Source organism: Lithobates pipiens, unplaced genomic scaffold (genome assembly GCF_037356315.1).
Source record: "Lithobates pipiens isolate NorthernLeopardFrog02 unplaced genomic scaffold, aLitPip1_a1.2 Scaffold_8, whole genome shotgun sequence".
Taxonomy (NCBI): Eukaryota; Metazoa; Chordata; class Amphibia; order Anura; family Ranidae; genus Lithobates; species Lithobates pipiens.
The window spans coordinates 452042451-452060671 of NW_027507903.1; the positions used below are offsets into that span (position 1 = coordinate 452042451).

General features: G+C 42.5%; 1 protein-coding gene across 3 annotated transcripts in view; it reads left to right on the forward strand.

Annotated features, from left to right (window-relative positions):
• SGCD (sarcoglycan delta) overlaps positions 1–18221 on the forward strand; it is a 1108439-nt gene that overhangs the window by 926964 nt on the left and 163254 nt on the right. For all 3 annotated transcript variants that reach the window (XM_077468394.1, XM_077468393.1, XM_077468392.1), the window contains one exon: positions 15609–15710. In XM_077468394.1, coding sequence (XP_077324520.1) covers positions 15609–15710 — 102 coding nt within the window. The remainder of the gene's footprint in view (positions 1–15608; positions 15711–18221) is intronic.

An 18221-nucleotide genomic window follows, 5' to 3' on the forward strand; every position in this document is an offset into this window, starting at 1 on the left:
AAGTGATCAATCAATAAATGCACTGAAATTTAACAATAAAGGGGAGAAGAAAAAAAAGTTTTTCTGAATTAAAATAAAAGCAGTTCCCTGCAAGAGAACAGACATTATATTTACCTCTTTGTAGGTTCATATCTCATGTCTTCACTCCCTTGATGCGTTATGGTCTGTGTGACAGACCCAACCGGGACAGGGGCTTTTGAAGGAGATTGCAGGGTAACCTCTTGCCTACTGATTAGGGGGGCTCTATTCTTTGGGAGGTGTGTGCTTGGGGGACCTTTGGAGTGGTTTTGCTTTTGATTTGGGTCCATGTCTCCTCAAAATATACAGACTCTGGAACCTAGAACCTGTATACAGATTTGGGACCCCTGTGTTTTTTTGGGGTATGGAATCAGCAGCCCAAGCTAGCCTTGACTGCTTCAACCCCCCATTTGACTGAAAGACTCAAAGCAGGGGATTATAATCAGTCCAAACAACCTGACACTGGTGTCTCCTGCTGCTTTGTGCAAATATGTTTATTAATGTGTCTTTCTTTCATTGTATAATTCCCCCGTTGTGTGCCTCCTATGTATGCACTCCCCTTGTTAATTATGTCACCTCTTGTTTCTGTCTGTCTGCCAATCCTCTTGGAGATGTGATTAGTATACTATTTTGTCCACTTTACCTCGTTACCGAACCATTGTTGTATGTTTATGTTTATGTGTAATGTACTTTGTGTATCTGTGGGCTTGTTGCTGGATTGTTTGGGATGGACACTCCCTGACTAATCAAAGTTTGGGTGCCTGGCTGTTGATTAGCTTACTAATAATTAGTTCACTGTTAATTAGATCACTTTTAACTGTTAATTGGATTTGTAGCACTGACCCCCAAAGGAGCGGCTGATTTTGTTGGGCTTACCGTTACCTTCTTGACCTCGTATGCGTCTGGGGGTTTCCCAAGGTAGATGACCCAAAGAATTTCAGAAACTGACGCTGGATCCTCTTTTGGGATTTTTATTTGCAAAAAAGGGTAGACAAAACACAATCTCCTAATGAAGGATAGAGGGCTTAGGTAGAAAGTTCAGGTACTCTTGGAACTGCTGAAGATAGGAAGTATCTCACTATAGAAATCCAGAGAATGGCCACTCACAACTGGATTCTCACAGCTACTGGATAGACCTCCTCTCACTAGGCCTAGCAGCCGATGTGACAGACTAGCATGTAGAACGCTTGAACAAAGCCTCTGCCACAGACTTGTTGTAGAACACTTGTAGTAACTGAAGGATGTAGACAAATTTAGAGAGCCCTCATATGGTACCAGTATCTTGAAGCCAGTCTGGCGATACCGCACAAGTGTAGATTCACTTGGTGACTTTCAACTAAGCCTCCAGGCTCTTTCTGCCATATGCGTGTCCTTCTCCCGAAGAGTCCTCTCCTGGTTGCTTCTTCAGTTGCTGGGCCTCTCCACAGATGAGACGGCACCGGACCACCTTTGAATCCTCCTTCCAGTTACTTTGCCTCAGGCTAGCCAGCCCCAAAGACTCGGAATTGGATGGATCCGCACCCCAGGCCATGAGGGCCATGGGGGCTGGTCAGGAGGACCAGGACCAAACAGACAGAAAGATCTTCTGGACCGGAACCCAGAAGCACATGATGTCACTACCTTAAGTACCCTCTCCCAGAATGCGCAGCAGGATGACACTCCCACTGGGTTGGTTCCGAGAAAGAAATGCCACTTTATGCGCCTAGCTAAATGGCGTTCTCACACTTTGCCAGAAATGAACCCAGTGCAATCCAGATAGACTGGTACTGAAACCATAATTTGGTATAATTAAGCCCAAAACCAAACTGCGGTTTTAGGAATTTGAAATGGAAAAACACATAGCGTGTGCTCTTCAGGAGCCGGCACTACAGATTACTGTTTGAAGTTTGCATTGTCATGCTAATATCCCCAAGAGGGGAATGTCCTCCTGGGGTGTATAAAGTATGTGTCTGTGTTTTAATAAAGAGTCATTCCTTTGGTTTTTACCTCAACATCCTTTCTGTGTACGATGCTTGGGGTAAAGGGCTGGTATTAGCTACTGCTCTGCTGGAGGGTTTGGATGGCAGGAGGCACCGTTTGGTGAAGGCACCCAGGCTGGGTGCCAGGTGGTCCATCATAATCTCCATGAGACTCTTCAGCATTGAACACTTCCAGGAGTGCCAGATGCCTGTGTCCCGCGACAGATGTTGTGGTTCCAATTGCTGGATTGCTACATCATTACTGTGCCCAGGGGGGGTGGGTGTGGGGGAGACAGAAACTCCTGAAAATGTTGAATGCTGGATATTCTGATGGAGGTTGTAGCTCTCTAAGCCCTTGTACACACGGTCGGAGAATCTGTCGGAATGAGTCTTATCGGACCGTGTCGTCAGATAATCCGACTGTGTGTGGTATGCATCGGACTTATTCCGTCTGAATCTCCGTCCGACCCAATTTTCCAACATGTTGGAAATATTTCCCGACCAACTGGGCCGGACGGACCTAATCCGATCATGTGTAGAGCATTTTGATCGGACCAAGTGCCACGCATGCTCAGATCAAATTCCTACATCAAAGCTATTGGCTACTAGCCTGAGTGTAGTCCCATCGTAACGAAATTACGTCATCACGTTCTGAAAGATCGGATTTTTCGCCAACTTGGCCCAACCGTGTGTATGCAACAGTTTCGGACACAATCCATCTGACTAAATCCGACGGGCAAAATCCGACGGATTTGATTGGCAAAATCTCGGACCGTGTGTACGTGGGCTAAGAGAGTAAGTATGGGAGAAACGGTTCACCAGAGAAGTATAATACCTTTTCTATTGCTACTTTTGGTATTTTTTTCTTTTAGAGGACAGTTAAACAACACTAATATAGTCTGCCAATTTGGACCTGTACCCAGCTCACTTCATAGTAAGATTCTTAGCCGCTTCAAGGGTTTGTACCTTAACTCATCTCTTGTAAAATATTTTCATGACCATTGCAGGCACTTTTCTTGTTAGACAGTGATCTTCAAAACCTGACATCAAGATAGAGGGAATCTTTCAGGTTTTCTCTGCTAGAGGCAGAGAAATCTAGTTTATTTTAGGACTGTGGTTTCTTCAACCTGCACCTACAGAGGACCCAGCTCTTCTGTTTCATTTTCCGGTTTAGTATTCATTGCATTGCTGTAGCAGTTTTACTATTGATTTCTCTGTAGTTTCTCCACCACCAGCACCAGCACACACTGACAAGTGCACAAACACATACCTTGTCCGCGAAAGCTTTTAATCCAAATTCCAGCACCTCTGGGATCACCTCCTCTCTCCACCTGTCTAGACGGATAAAGCAGTGGTATGGAGCCTAATAGGAAATAATGACAGCTATTTTGTTAGCTTTTATGACCTGTCAGATGTTTCACAGCATCTGGGGGATGGCAGGCCGGCAAAGCCGTGTTCGAGAATGCCATCTGCACAGGTTAGAAAAAAATAAAAATAAAATCTGCATTTAGCATGACAGCCATGTATGTTTATAAAATATAAAGCTAATAAATCACTTGGGGGAAAAGAAACAAAATAATTAGTCATTCGGTCTGTGTTCTGAAAAATAAACCCGACTTTGGAACTGTTTACAGATTTTCAGGAAGAGAAGAGGGATTTGCATATGTGTCCCTGTTGATGTTTTCTATTTAAAAGACTGCTTGTGTTCAGTCTGAAACCTTGTTTTTTCTTTTAAATGTTGTATTGGACTCTTATTTAAAAAAGTTGTTTAAAAGTAAACTCAAGCCAGCTAATAAAGACCCCCTTTGGTGAGATTCTAATGCTTGTTTAACCTGTGGGAATATAGCATAGAGCAATTACTACCTTATTTTTCGCTCCAGCCTCGGAATGTGAGCAGGCCCTCTGCGCACTTGTGTACAATTCAGGACTGCTGACGATGCATTGTACATGATGATCACTAAATAAATAGTGATATAAACATGTGAAATAAAATGAAGTGACAATAATCAGTCCATAGGATTTCCATATAAGTCCATATAGAAAGATATCCAAAGATAATGAACGACCATACACCCAGGTGCGCCTTCCACCGTATTAATACAAGATGCACCCTTACTAGATAGCTAGACTCCATACTATAGGAGTCTAGTCAGACACGAAATCACACATCATGAAGAATCCATCCACTGGATATGGAGAGGGATAGCGACACGGCCACTGGTGCTGGTTAGTCACTCTTTCCCATGAAGGTTTATGAAAGAAAGGCAAAAGGTTGCTACATAGCATAAAACCAGTGTAGTTTTATTGAAAAAATGCCATCCTGCCCTTGGAGGATATTATACCAATGTATAATACTAGAGTAATTTACTGTATGTACATAATGGATTGAGTGGTTAATCCTGGTTAATCTGTTATAGAGTGGTTTATTAAATACAGTTTGAAGATCAATTTCCTATGACTTTTGTGTTGTATTACAAGTGACCAAATACTGACAAGCAAATTTTTCAAAACTGGTCTATGAGTGTGGTGCAAAAAGTACAATTCAAAGGCTTCAAAGGCTCCTATTTGTCCATTTGTTAAAGAATGCATGTTTTTTTTTTCTTTTCACTGTGTTCTGTGAGCATCTCATAATATATTATCCCCCTCAAATTCCTGCAAGGCATCACCACTGAGAGTACAAAGACCCTTTTTTATTAGACGCAGTTTGTCATAATAATACAGCTGCGTATTGAATGTGTAGAACACAAAATTCTTTGAATTGAGCAAACAATATGAAAGCTGCAAACAGACTTCAAATTATTATATTTGTGTTTGAATTGAAGTTCCAATAAAGAGTAGTTTTGGACCTGTTATCTGGAAAAATGTTACCCATATACTTAAAATAATGAAAGCTCATTGGATGTAAGCTATTGCTGAGTGACAGGAAAACAGCTGACAATTTCTCAAATGATGTGAAACATACTAATGATATAGAGAAAAGTAAGCTGTAAGCCATTCAACAAGTGGTAACATATTTTTCAGAAGGCTAGCAAACATGTTTAATTAGTAGTTACTGCAGAACGGTACTTTCCAGAGATGCAGGCAGGGTCACAACAGCACCAACGATAGATAGTCTTGCCTTCTCAATAATCATTTACTTTTTCTTTCTCTTCTCTGTTCTATCTCTTGCTGTTTGATTGGAAGACTCACAGCAGCAAACAAGACTGGTGTTCTGGGTTTGGAATGCCTAAAGTCACAACTACAAAGTCAGGAATTTTAACCTCTACCAGAGTCAGTACTGTTCCTTTTAGGATACTGGACAAGGTGCCTAACTGCCATGACAAGGGGCATTGCCTACTGCTCAAGTGGTTCTGGTGCTGGGCATTAAATGGCAGTTTTAGCAATTTACTTAAAATTAATACATGTGTTCGTTATGCAGGGCAAAACGATAGATTCACTTTAATGCCCTAACCCTTCAAAATAGTCTCACTTTTACTTTACAGCTCCCTTTGCCCTCTGGACTGAAAAAAACAATACTTTTAGGCATTGTAAATTATGTTTACCTCCCATGTGACAGTTCTGGTGCTTGGTGATTGGCCCAGCACTGATACATGGACAGAAAGTCCTAAGCCTTGTGCAAGCTCTAGTTGTGATCAGTCTGGACCTTACACAAGTCTTCCTCTGCTGTTTCCAGAAGTGAATATATTGGCGTGGGGAGTGAAAAAAAGATGAAATGGTGCTGTTTCCCCTTTAAAGTGATCATATTTGCTTTGTCAAGGCAAGCCAGAGATATACCTTAATCAAGGATTAAAGTGGTTGTTAACCCACTGTACTAACATAGTCTTATCCCCTCTGTATCATAATAAAATGTGTGCCTATGTTAGTGTAATGTAAAAAATCCACCGCTCTGTAACTGTATAAGCTGCACTCCGGTGCTCAGCTGACATATCAGCTCTAGTGGGCGGGGCCGAGCCATCCCGCTGACGTCAGCTGGTGAAAGCAGGGGAGAGAGGAGAGAGAGAGTGCAGACAATCAGCTGGGAGACATTTATACAGGTACAGATCAGCTGAGTTTATACATTACACAGGCACAGGGACAGATGTTCTAATGATACAGAGGGGATTAGATTTTTGATAAGATACAAGAGGAGCAGGGGGGCGGGTGCAGGTATGAGCAGGGAGGGGAGGGGGGAGGAGCACAGAGGACACAGGGAGAGCTGCAGATAGCAGGCTGCGGCTGACGGAATCAGGCAAACAGGCTACAATGTCACGATCTCAGCAGCCATGATTATTGTGGTCTGTTTGCAGAGGGGAGGGTATAGCCAGGTAGGTTCAGACAGGTTTTTAGGGTATACAGGGGGTCAAATGACACAACACAAGTGCTGTGCTGTATGATATACTTTAAGAGAACAGGATCAGGTTTTTTTTTTTTTTGGGGTTAACACCACTTTAATACCACTTATGGAAAACAAAAGGCAGAGAACATGCACCATATATAGCCATGCACTTTTGCCTAGCAGCAAAAGAGTCGCTGGTTTAAATCTACCTGCCTGGAGTTTGCATGTTCTGCCTGTGCCTGCATGGGTTTTTCCGGTTACTCAGGTTTCCTCCCACTCCCCAAAAGACATGCTGGTAGGTTAATTGGATCCTGTCTAAATTAGCCCTAGTATGTGTGTGCATGAATGTGAGTTCAGGACCTTAGATTGTAAGCTACTTGAGGGCAGGGACTGATGTGAAAGTATAATGTAAAGCGCTGCGTAAATTGATGGCGTTATATACTGTAAGTGCCTAAAATAAATAAATAGTGGAATTATTAAGTTGTGTCTGACTTCACAGACTAGTACCCTTACTTGTACATGAAGGAAACACATATGATACATGAACAACTGGTCCAGAGCAGGGGCGGACTGACCATTCGAGCACTCGGGCACTGCCCGAGGGCCCCTTGCCACCAAGGGGCCCCATCAGGGTTGCCAGCCTCAATAAAATCAGGGACAGTATGTAAAAATGTGTGTTTTTAAAAAAATCCCAAGATTATAGCTGCTCCGCCTCTCCAGTACCTTTTCAGTGTGTGTATGTGTATTCTGTGTGTGTATACCGTGTGTGTATATCGTTTGTCTGTGTGTGTGTATACTGTGTGGCCCCATAATCTATTGCCTGGGGGCCCCATAATCTCCTATTGCCCGAGGCCCCCTTAATCTTCTCCTATTGCACGGGGGCCCCATAATCTCCTATTGCCCAGGGGCCCCATGAGTTGTCAGTCCTCCCCCTGGTCCAGAGTAATGTTTACAGATGACACAAAGTATTGCAAATTGGCCACCTCTTGTCTCATCTCGTAAAAGCTAATACGAAGGGACAAGTATGGCAAGGCACTATTATAGCTGAATCTATCAAAACAAGAGTAGGCTGCATGTTTCTTCCTCAATCCATGATATAATATTTTGGATCTGTAAAGCAATCTGCAAAAGAAATTACTGCCGAAGAGACATATTTTATGATATAGTTTTATTGTTTCCTGTGCAAACAAAAAACCAAAATAATGCGTGTCAATCTTCCAGGTAAACATTAGGAACCAATTCAGCGTTACAGATTGGTGATTCCCGCTTATTTAAGAGACAAATAAAGCTTTTTTACAAAGCTAAAATAAATGTCTACAAAAACGTTTAAAGTCAACCTTTTCAAAGAACCCTTATAGTCGAGACATCACCAGCGAGTCTATAATCAACGAACCCTGCTTTGCTCTCTGCAGTACACTTAATGCACTATAATATTTTACGAGTCTATAGGAAAAAAGTGCAAGCTCACTTATTGTTACTGCCCCACAGGTATAATTGGAATGAGGGAAAGGACGTTATATCCAATTGAGATGGGAATTCATTTGCAGGGATTTCATGAAAGCTTGCACACCTGAGACAGAGAACTTGTATCTGCGAGGATGAGTGTTCAATATCAACTCTGGGGGTATTTATTGATTACCGAAGTTACTTATCATATACTGCTTGCAGATTAGTCTTTCATTAGCCATGGCGGTAAGGTTAAGAGTCTAACTGCAACTTGTGCAAACAGTGGGAAACCAGATAAAGAACTAGCAGTCTCTAAAAATTTGCTGTGTATTAACTACTCAATGACCAGCCATTATCTATATTTCCCCCAAACCTTCATCTCTTCCTGTATATTATGTCTCAGCATTTCTTTTTTTTTTTACCATGTTCCTGTAATTACAAATGTCTTTATTGCTCTATGCGACATCATCATTAGACTTTGTGCAGAGGTAGATTCCCGGGGGCTCAGGTCTACATTTCCCAAGTGTGTGAAGTGGGACAGATATAGGAGGGGATGGGAGAGTTCTGTAGTCCAGCAGGCAAGGGCTGACACCATTGGTTGGGATTTCAGTTCAACAAAAGCCCTGAGTTGTCATCCCAAACAGGAAAATAAAAGCTTGCTGGATTTCTGGCAGATCACTAGGCATTTTTCTTCTCTTGCAGGATTTTTAAAATGATTAAACAAAGCAAATATGCACATATTAGGAGGTGTACTACATTTGTGCCCTTCCTCTTTAAATCAATAATTGAAGATTTCTAAATGCTGCCTTATATGCTACCTTATAAAGCTTTACTTATTAAGTCTAAGCCCTTGTACACACGGTCGGACATTCCGACAACAAAATCCGTCTGATTTTGTCCGACGGATTTTGTCCGAAACTTGTGTTGCATACACACGGTCGGACAAAGTTGTTGGAAAATCCGATCGTACGTACTATGTTCAGGCTAGTAGCCAATAGCTTTGGTCTAGGAATTTGATCTGAGCATGCGTGGCACTTTGTCCTATCGGAATTCTCTACACACAATCTGACAAAGTCCGATCGGATCATGTTGTCGGAAAGTTTTATAGCCCAGCTCTAAAACTTTATCCGTCGGATATTCCGACAGAAACAGTCCGATGGAGCCCACAAACAGTCGGATTATCCGACAACACAGTCCGATCGGACATTTTCCGTCGGAATGTCCGACCGTGTGTAAAAGGGCTTAGGATGATTTTCTACTTGCTGTGGACTGTTCAGTGGCATGCTGATAATCCATGCTGTTTCTCAATTTCTCAAGCTCTGTTGGGCTCTTTTGGATGTTTATGTCCCCATTTATGTCCCCCATTGGGAATTATTCCCTCACTTTGCCTGGCACCAGAACAGGAATTGAATGAAAATCTCACCGACTATATAATAGGAGGAGATAGAGATGCAGGCTGACAGATCTTAGACCAAGATATATAGATGTTATGCCACGTACACACGACCAGACTTTTTGAAAGCAAAGGTCCTATGGAACGAATCCGCCAGACAGTTTGAGAGTGTGTGGGCTTCATCGGACCTTTGCTGTCTAAAAATCTGACAGACTTTAGAAATAGAACATGTTTCAAATCTTTCCGTCGGACACGAGTCCGGTTGAAAAATCCCCTCGCCTGTATGCTAGTCCGACGGACGAAAACCGGCACTAGGGCAGCTATTAGCTATTGGCTATGAACTTCCTTATTCTAGTCTGGTCGTATGTCATCACGGTCGAATCTGTCGGACTTTGGTGTGATTGTGTGTGTCAAAGTCCGTTGGAAGTCCACCAGGAAGACCATCGCACCTAGTCTGCCGGAAAGTCCGGTGGTGTGTACACGGCATTAGCCATATAGCTAAATTGTAGTTAAGTGCCTGAACACGATCAGTCTGATAAAAGATATTAAGGTATACAAAAAATTGGCTGTAAGGCTAAATGGTAGTTGAGCGTGGAGTCATGATTGGGCTGCTGAAGATTGTTTTGTTTTTTTACCTGCTAAGAATACACATGCCAACGGCCTGTGGTGTGTTGCCTTTATTCTGTGAGTACCTTAACAATAAATGCGTTTTGTTTTCGCAATGCACTTTCCTCTCCATGTGACCCTTTCATTTAAAAGCATGAAAACCACGTCCAGCCACCCACTTTGATAGGTAAGAAGCTGAGGAGCATTTTCTACAGTAAATTTAGATTTGTTAATGTACGTAGAAATATGCTGCCTCAACCAGCTTCATAAATATTCCATAAATACCATGACCATCAATGTCATGTTCATCTAGCAATTAGTAGGCTACGCATGCTCTGTGATTGGGGCACTGCTGTCCTCTGAGGCAGCCTAGGAACAAAGAAATGTGGTTATGTGCAGTAAAGCTGATTACTCAGTATCATTAATGCTGATAAATGACAGCACTCTACCAAGACATATTAAGATTCAGGCTCATAAATTGGTAATGACAATTTTCCCAGCTGTGGCAGGCAGGTCAATGGAGGATGGGCAGAAGTGCTGGGAAAAAATCAGTACAGTGGGAATTGTATGATGTATTAGTACTATGCACTCACCAAATGTCACTCATCAAATGACAGAAAGATGACCACACTGATCGATTAGGAAGAGACAAAGCCTGCCACGAGACTAAGCGAGAAGTTTAATATCAGTCGGCATCCACTAGGAGCATCACGAGGTAAGGGCCTCACCTTGCTTTGCAGTTCCCATGTGTCTTCTGCTACCCAGAGCTATGAAATGATAGCACAGGAAGACAGAACCTGGACTGCTCAATTGTTTATTCTAGACTTTGTCGTAAGACAAATAAATAGCAAGAATTACTAGAGCAAAGCTATGACTTACGTGTTGTTTATTTAACCACTTGCCGACCAGCCATCGTCATTATATTGTGGCAGGTCGGCTAGTTCCCGCAAACCGTTGTAGGTATACGTTGGCTCTTTTGAGAGCTATAGCAGGCATGTGACTGCTGCAGGGGAGCCAATGTGCGTGGCCAGTGACCACAATGCCTGCCGGCCAGCCGTGATCGGTCCACAGAGAGCCAGAAGGGGGATCTGTCAATGTAAAAACAAACAAATCCCCGTTCCGACAGGGGAGTAGAGAGTGACTATCTGTTCCTAGTGATCAGGAACAACAATCTCTCTCCTCCTCCAGTCAGTACACTCCCCCCCACAGTTAGAAACACTTCCCAGGGAACACATTTAACCCCTTAATCACCATTAGTGTTAACCCCTTCCCTGTCAGTGTCATTTATACAGTAAGCAGTGCATTTTTATAGCACTGATTGCTGTATGAATGTCACTGGTCCCAAAAAAGTATCAAAAGTGTCCGATCTGTCCACCACAGTGTTGCAGGCCCACTAAAAATCACTGATCACCACCATTACTAGTAAAAACAAATAATAATAAAAATACCATAAATCCATCCCCTATTTTGTATATGCCATAACTTTTGCGCAAACCAATCAATATACACTTGTGATTTTTTTTTTACCAAAAATATGTAGAAGAATACATATTGGCCTAAACTGATGAAGATTTTTTTTCAATTTTTGGGATATTTATTATAGCAAAAAGTAAAAACTATTGTTTTTTTTTCAAAATTGTTGGTCTTTTTTTTTTATAGTGCAAAAAATAAAAACCACAGATGTGATCAAATACCACCAAAATAAAGCTCTATTTGTGGGAAAAAAAGGACGTCAATTTTGTTTGGGTACAGCATTGCACGTGCAATTGTCAGTTAAAGGGACGCAGTGCCATATCGCAAAAAAAGGGGGGAAATCTTTGGGTCCTTAAGGGGGAAAACCCTAAGGTCCTTATAGTGGTGTTCCACACACAAAAAAAAAAGGTGCTTAAAATTCCTAAAATTTTTTTTAAAAAAAATTGGATTTTTTTTTTTAAATTCACCTCTAAATGGCTGTTGCTAGGGGGTCCCTCGTAGTCTGCCTCCTTCAGTGCCTGGGCTCCTGACATCACTTCCCCTCAGCTCCGCCCCCTCCCTCCTGTCAGTCATCTGGGACATGTGACAGGTCCCAGATGACTGCGTGGCCAATAACGGCGCGCGGCGCCGCTCGCGCATGCGCAGTGGTTGCCCGGCTGTGAAGCCACAGCCGGGTGCCCACAGTTGCAATGCCGGTGCTGCAGAGAGGAGGGGGGGCGAGCGGGGCTTCGTTTCCCCACATCGCTGGACCCTGGAAGGGGTAAGTGTCCGATTATTAAAAGTCAGCAGCTGCACTATTTGTAGTAGTATTTTTTTAAGGGAAACTCCTCTTTAAAGGGGGAAAATCTTTTGGTCCTTAAGTGGTTTATTGCATGCTAAATGCCATAATGAGATATACAGTGCCTTGAAAAAGGTATTCATACCCCTTGACATTTCTACATTTTGCCATGTTACAACCAAAAACATAAATTTATTTTATTGGGATTTTATGTGATAGACCAACACACACATAATTGTGAAGTGGAAGGAAAATTATACATGGTTTTCAAATTTTTTTTACAAATAAATATCTGAAAAGTGTGGCGTGCATTTGTATTCAGCCCCCTTTACTCTGATACCCCTAACTAAAATCTAGTGGAACCAATTGCCTTCAGAAGTCACCTAATTAGTAAATAGAGACCACCTATGTGTATTTTAATCTCAGTATAAATGCAGCTGTACTGTGAAGCCCCCAGAGGTTTGTTAGAGAACCTTAGTGAACAAACAGCATCATGAAGGCCAAGGAACACACCAGACAGGTCAGGGATAACATTGTGGAGAACCTTTAAAGCAGGGTTAGGTTATAAAAAAAATATCCCAAGCTTTGAACATCCCACAGATCAATGTTCAATCCATCATCGGAAAATGGAAAGAGTATGGCACAACTGCAAACCTACCAAGATATGGCCGTCCACCTAAACTGACAGACTAGACAAGGAGAGCATTAATCAGAGGAGAGGCCAATGGTAACCCTGGAGAAGCTGCAGAGATCCACAGCTCAGGTGGGAGAATCTATTAGTCATGCACTCCACAAATCTGGCCTTTATGGAGGAGTGGCAAGAAGAAAGATATTGTTGAAAGAAAGCCATAAGAAGTCCGGTTTGCAGTTTGCATGAAGCCATGTGGGGGACACAGAAAACATGTGAAAGATGGTGCTCTGGTCAGATGAGACCAAAATTAAATTTTTTGTAGGGCTGTTACTGATTAAAATTTTCTCGTTCGATTAATAGATTTTTTTTTCATCGATTAATCAACCAATTTCGATTAATTATAACGCACATACAGATCCAACTACTTTTAGCTGATTTAGCACCACTGTTATGGCAACGGCCGAAGGCGGATATAATGGGGCATGGCTAGGACGTCACACGTCATAAACTCAGCCTCACCGTGCTCATAATCTCAGACTTACCATGCCCATAATCGCAGCCTCATTGTTCCCATAATGCAGTCTCACCGTGCCCATAATAGCAGCCTCGCTGTGCCCATAATCACAGCCTCACCATGCCCATAATGCTGTCTCAACGTGCCCATAATTGCAGCCTCGCCATGCCTATAATGGCAACCTCAGCATGCCCATAATGCAGTCTCACCGTGCCCACAATGCAGTCTCACTGTGCCCATAATGCAGTCTCATCGTGCCCACAATGCAGTCTCACCGTGCCCATAATGCATTCTCACCATGCCCATAATGCAGTCTCACCATGCCCATAATGCAGTCTCTCCGTGCCCATAATGCAATCTCACCGTGCCCATAATGCAGTCTCACAGTGCCTATAATGCAGTCTCACCTTGCCCATAATGCAGTCTCACTGTGCCCATAATGCAGTCTCACCGTGCCCATAATGCAGTCTCACCGTGCCCACAATACAGTCTCACCATGCCCATAATGCAGTCTCACAGTGCCCATAATGCAGTCTCACCTTGCCCATATGCAGTCTCACAGTGCCCATAATGCAGTCTCACCGTGCCCATAACGCAGTCTCACTGTAGTTAGTGCCTGCGCCTGGATTACCACAGACTGTGTATGACATATAGTGGAGGAGGAGGAGGAGGGAGCGGAGTGCTGCGCTGCAGCCACAGCTTGGCCCAAAGTGGCCCCAGGGCAGGCAGCCTATCGATCAAAAGAATTTTGATCGATCAAAAAATTAACGATTAACCAAGGAATTAATCGTTGGTTCTGCAGCAAACCACTATGTGTGGCGGAAAACTAACACTGCACATCACCCTGAAAACACCATCAGCATCATGTTTTGGGAATGTTTTTCTTCAGCTGGGACAGGGATGCTGGTCCGCATTGATGGGAAGGTGAATGGAGCCAAATACAGGGCAATCTTAGAAGAAAACTTGTTAGAGTCTGCAAAAGACTTGAGACTGGGGCAGAATTTATGACAGAATTATCAGATATTTATTTGCATTTAGAGAAAATGTACTTTGCCTGCAAAAATTTAACTGATGTAGCCACCACATCTAATAACTGGTATGCTGCAATATAATAGATGCTTGTTCATGGGTTTACATATACTGTAGGAGAATATGATTGTACTTTTTATGTTCAGTCTTAGCCCTTGTACACACGGTCGGACATTCCAACGGAGAATGTCTGATCGGACCGTGTTGTCAGATAATCCGACTGTGTGTGGGCTCCATTGGATTGTTTCCATCGGAATATCCGACCGAGCTGGGCTATAAAATTTTCCGACAACATGGTCTGATGGGACTTTGTCCTATCGTTTGTAGAGAATTCCGATCGGACAAAGTGCCACGCATGCTCAGATCAAATTCCTAGAACAAAGCTATTGGCTACTAGCCTGAACGTAGTCCCGTCGTAACGAAATAACGTCATCACGTTACGAACGATCAGATTTTCCGACAACTTTGTCCGACCGTGTGTATGCAACACAAGTTTCGGACAAAATCCGTTGGACAAAGTCCGACAGATTTTGTTGTCGGAATGTCCGACCGTGTGTACGAGGGCTTAAAGGATCTGTCTACCCAAAACTAAAATTCAGCTTTTGGCAGATGCTTAATAAATAAACCACCTGACATTTACTTGTATCTTTTGTGAACTTTATTGGTGAGACAGAGGGGTTGGTTAACTAAAGGCAAATAGACTGTGCACTTTTCAAAGTGTAATAGCACACTGCAAGAGCAGTTGCTCCAGATCTTAGTAAATGAGCAGAAGCTCTGCTGATTTCCATCATCCAATCACGTGCAAGCAAAAATGCATTTTTTTTTTCCTTGCACGTAATTGGGTGTTCTTTTCGAAAGGGAAGATTTAGTAAGCTCTGGAGCAACTGCAGTCTTTTTGTCTTTAGTAAATCTACCCAGGGTCTTCACAACTGATGTAGCCATCTTTGAGGGGCTCAAACTCTGCCTGTTGGATTTGTTATTTATTTATATGACTGAGACTACAACAGGAGGCTCTGGAGCAATGAAAACAGCCAAACCTCCAGGTGAAAGGTTTATTAAAGCTACCTGAAAATATCTACTACACATTGGGGGTTATTTACTAAAGGAAAATCCACTTTGTACTGCAAGTGCACTTGGAAGTGCAGTCACTTTAGATCCGAGGGGGGCATGCAAGGAAAATAGAAAACAGCATTTTTGCTTGCACATGATTGGAGAATAAAATCAGCAGAGCTTCCCCTCATTTCAGATCTACCCCTTAGATTTAGAGCGACTGCACTTCCAAGTGCACTTGCAGAGCAAAGTGGATTTGCCTTTCGTAAATAACCCCCATTGTGACACAGTGTTATAACCAACTCTACATTTCAGGCTTATAAATTAGTGATGTACAAAGTCTTTTACTCTAAGAATTCCAGATTTACAATTTAAAGATGGTGTTTTCATGTTTTAGGACGGAATGGGGAATCTCAGAATCACAGAGAAAGGTTTACGACTAGAAGGAGATTCGGAATTTTTAAAACCTCTGTATGCCAAAGAAATCCGCTCCAGGCCGGTAAGTGTTCTTCACGGGTGAAAATCTAATTTCATTTTTTTTAAATTAAAAAAAAGCAAAAGTAACAACAAAAAATATATATATTTTTTTTCATATGAACAGCTAAAAGTCAAAATGATATTTTTACTCAAAAACAGGCTTTATGTACCCTATATTATTATGTCATTAATAAAGCCTATTTATTGCTACATAAATCATGCTTTCAACCTTTCCTTATAATGTCGATCTAGCATGAGGTATGCTTTTTCATGTATACTAAGTAATATAAATATGTAGATGTGTTTATTACCTCTCACAGTGATCGGAGTACTTCCTGTTATTGCTTTTCTCTTTAGAAGGGTGGAGCCATCTTTGTTTAGATATCATTCAAGGTCAGCATCTGCTTCCTGGACTGGGATGCTGGGACAGAGATGTCACAATCATGTAAATCTGGGTACCCATGAAGTTGTCTAACATACAAATGTCTAACACAGATTAGCCTATGCTGCAGCCTCATGCATTATAATTTGCTGCAAAGTTACAATGTTGCAGTCTGAATACTGAGGGGGAGGGGACTGAGGAGCTGCTTCCTTCTGCCTGCAGCAGATTGTTGGTTTCATCCCATCCTAGGCTAAGGTGACCAGATTTTTAAAATGAAATCAGGGGACATTTATTTTTTATTTTTTATTGGCAAATGGTAAACTATTTTATACGCATATTTTCCTCAAATTATATATGCAGTCAGAAGTGTAGCGTGGGTTGTCAGCGCCCCGAGACAAGGCAAGAAATGTACACCACTGCCAGACTTTTAACAATCCCTGAGTCCCTTCCATTAGTACAGTAGTACTCACCAACTTGATTCCTACACTGACCTACATGCCCACTGAACTAACCTACCTGGTTTCCTACCCTGACCACTACTCCGACCTACCTGACCACTACACTGACCTACCTTATGCCTACACTGGACTACCTTATCCCTACATTGACCTACCCGATTCCTACACTGTCCACTACACTAACCTACCTGATTCCTACACTATCCTCTAAACGAACCTACTTGATTCCTACACTGACCTACCTGATTCCTATACTGACCACTACACTGACCTACCTGATTCCACTACTCACACCCCCCCCCCCCCCCACATGAACAGCATAGATTGTTTGATTTTGCTCACCTCTCCATGGCCTCCATGATAATCTATCAGAGTAGGGCTCTCCCCAGCACCAGGTTTCACCCAGGGCGAGTGTAACAGATGCCCCCCCTCCATACCACTGCAATCCGGGGACAACCCGGGGACTGTCCCCGGAAACCGGGGATGTCTGGTCACCCTACCCTAGGCATAGTCCCTGGACTGGAGTTCAAGGGATGCTTTTTTTTAAAATAAATGATATGGAGGTTGCTTTACTAAAACTGGAGAGTGCAAATGCATGGCAGCTTCCCAAGCTGATGCGAGTGCCCGGTGGTCTCAATCGCCGCCGGGCTCCTGCGATCGCTCGGGGCGCACAGAGAACTGGCAGCTGTGTGTGTAAACACACAGCTGCTGGTTCTCTGAGCATGGAACTGTCAGATTGTCTGTCCAGAGTATGGACAGCGAACTGTTAGTTTCCCTGCTTAGTCCTATCCCCCCTTCAGTTAGAACACAAAATAGGGTACACATTAACCCCTCCCCTGGCCCCTAGTGTTAACCCCTTCACTGCCAGTGACATTTTTACAGTAATCAATGTAATTATAATCGCACTGATCGCTGTGTTAATGCCAACGGTCCCAAAAATGTGTCAAAATTGTCCGACGTGTCCGCCATAATGTCGCATGTCACGATAAAAATCGCTGATCAAAAAAAATATTCAAAAAAATGGCATAAATCTATTCCCTATTTTGTAGACGCTGTAACTTTTGCACAATCCAATCAATAAACTCTTAGCCCCTGTACACACGGTCGGATTTTCTCCGTCGGATTTTGTCCGTCGGATCTTGTCCGAAACTGTTGCATACACACGGTCGGACTAAGTTGTCGAAAAATCCGATCATTCAGAACGTGATGACGTAATTTCGTTACGATGGGACTACGTTCAGGCTAGTAGCCAATAGCTTTGATGTAGGAATTTGATCTGAGCATGCGTGGCACTTGGTCCGATCAAAATTCTCTACACATGATCGGAGTATGTCCGATCGAACCAGTTGGTCGGAAAATATTTCCAACAAGTTGGAAAATTGGGTCCGACGGATATTCCGACGGAATCAGTCCGATGCATACCACACACAGTCGGATTATCCGACAACATGGTCCGATAGGACACATTCCGACGTATTCTCCATCCGTGTGTACAAGGGCTTATTATGTTTTTTTTTGTTTTTTTTACCAAAAATATGTAGAAGAATTAAAACTGATGAAAATTTTTTTTTTATATATTTTTGGGGGATATTTATTATAGCAAAAAGTTAAAAACAATGTGTTTTTATTTCAAAATTCTCACTCTTTTTTTGTTTATAGCGCAAAAAATAAAAACCGCAGGGGTGATCAAATA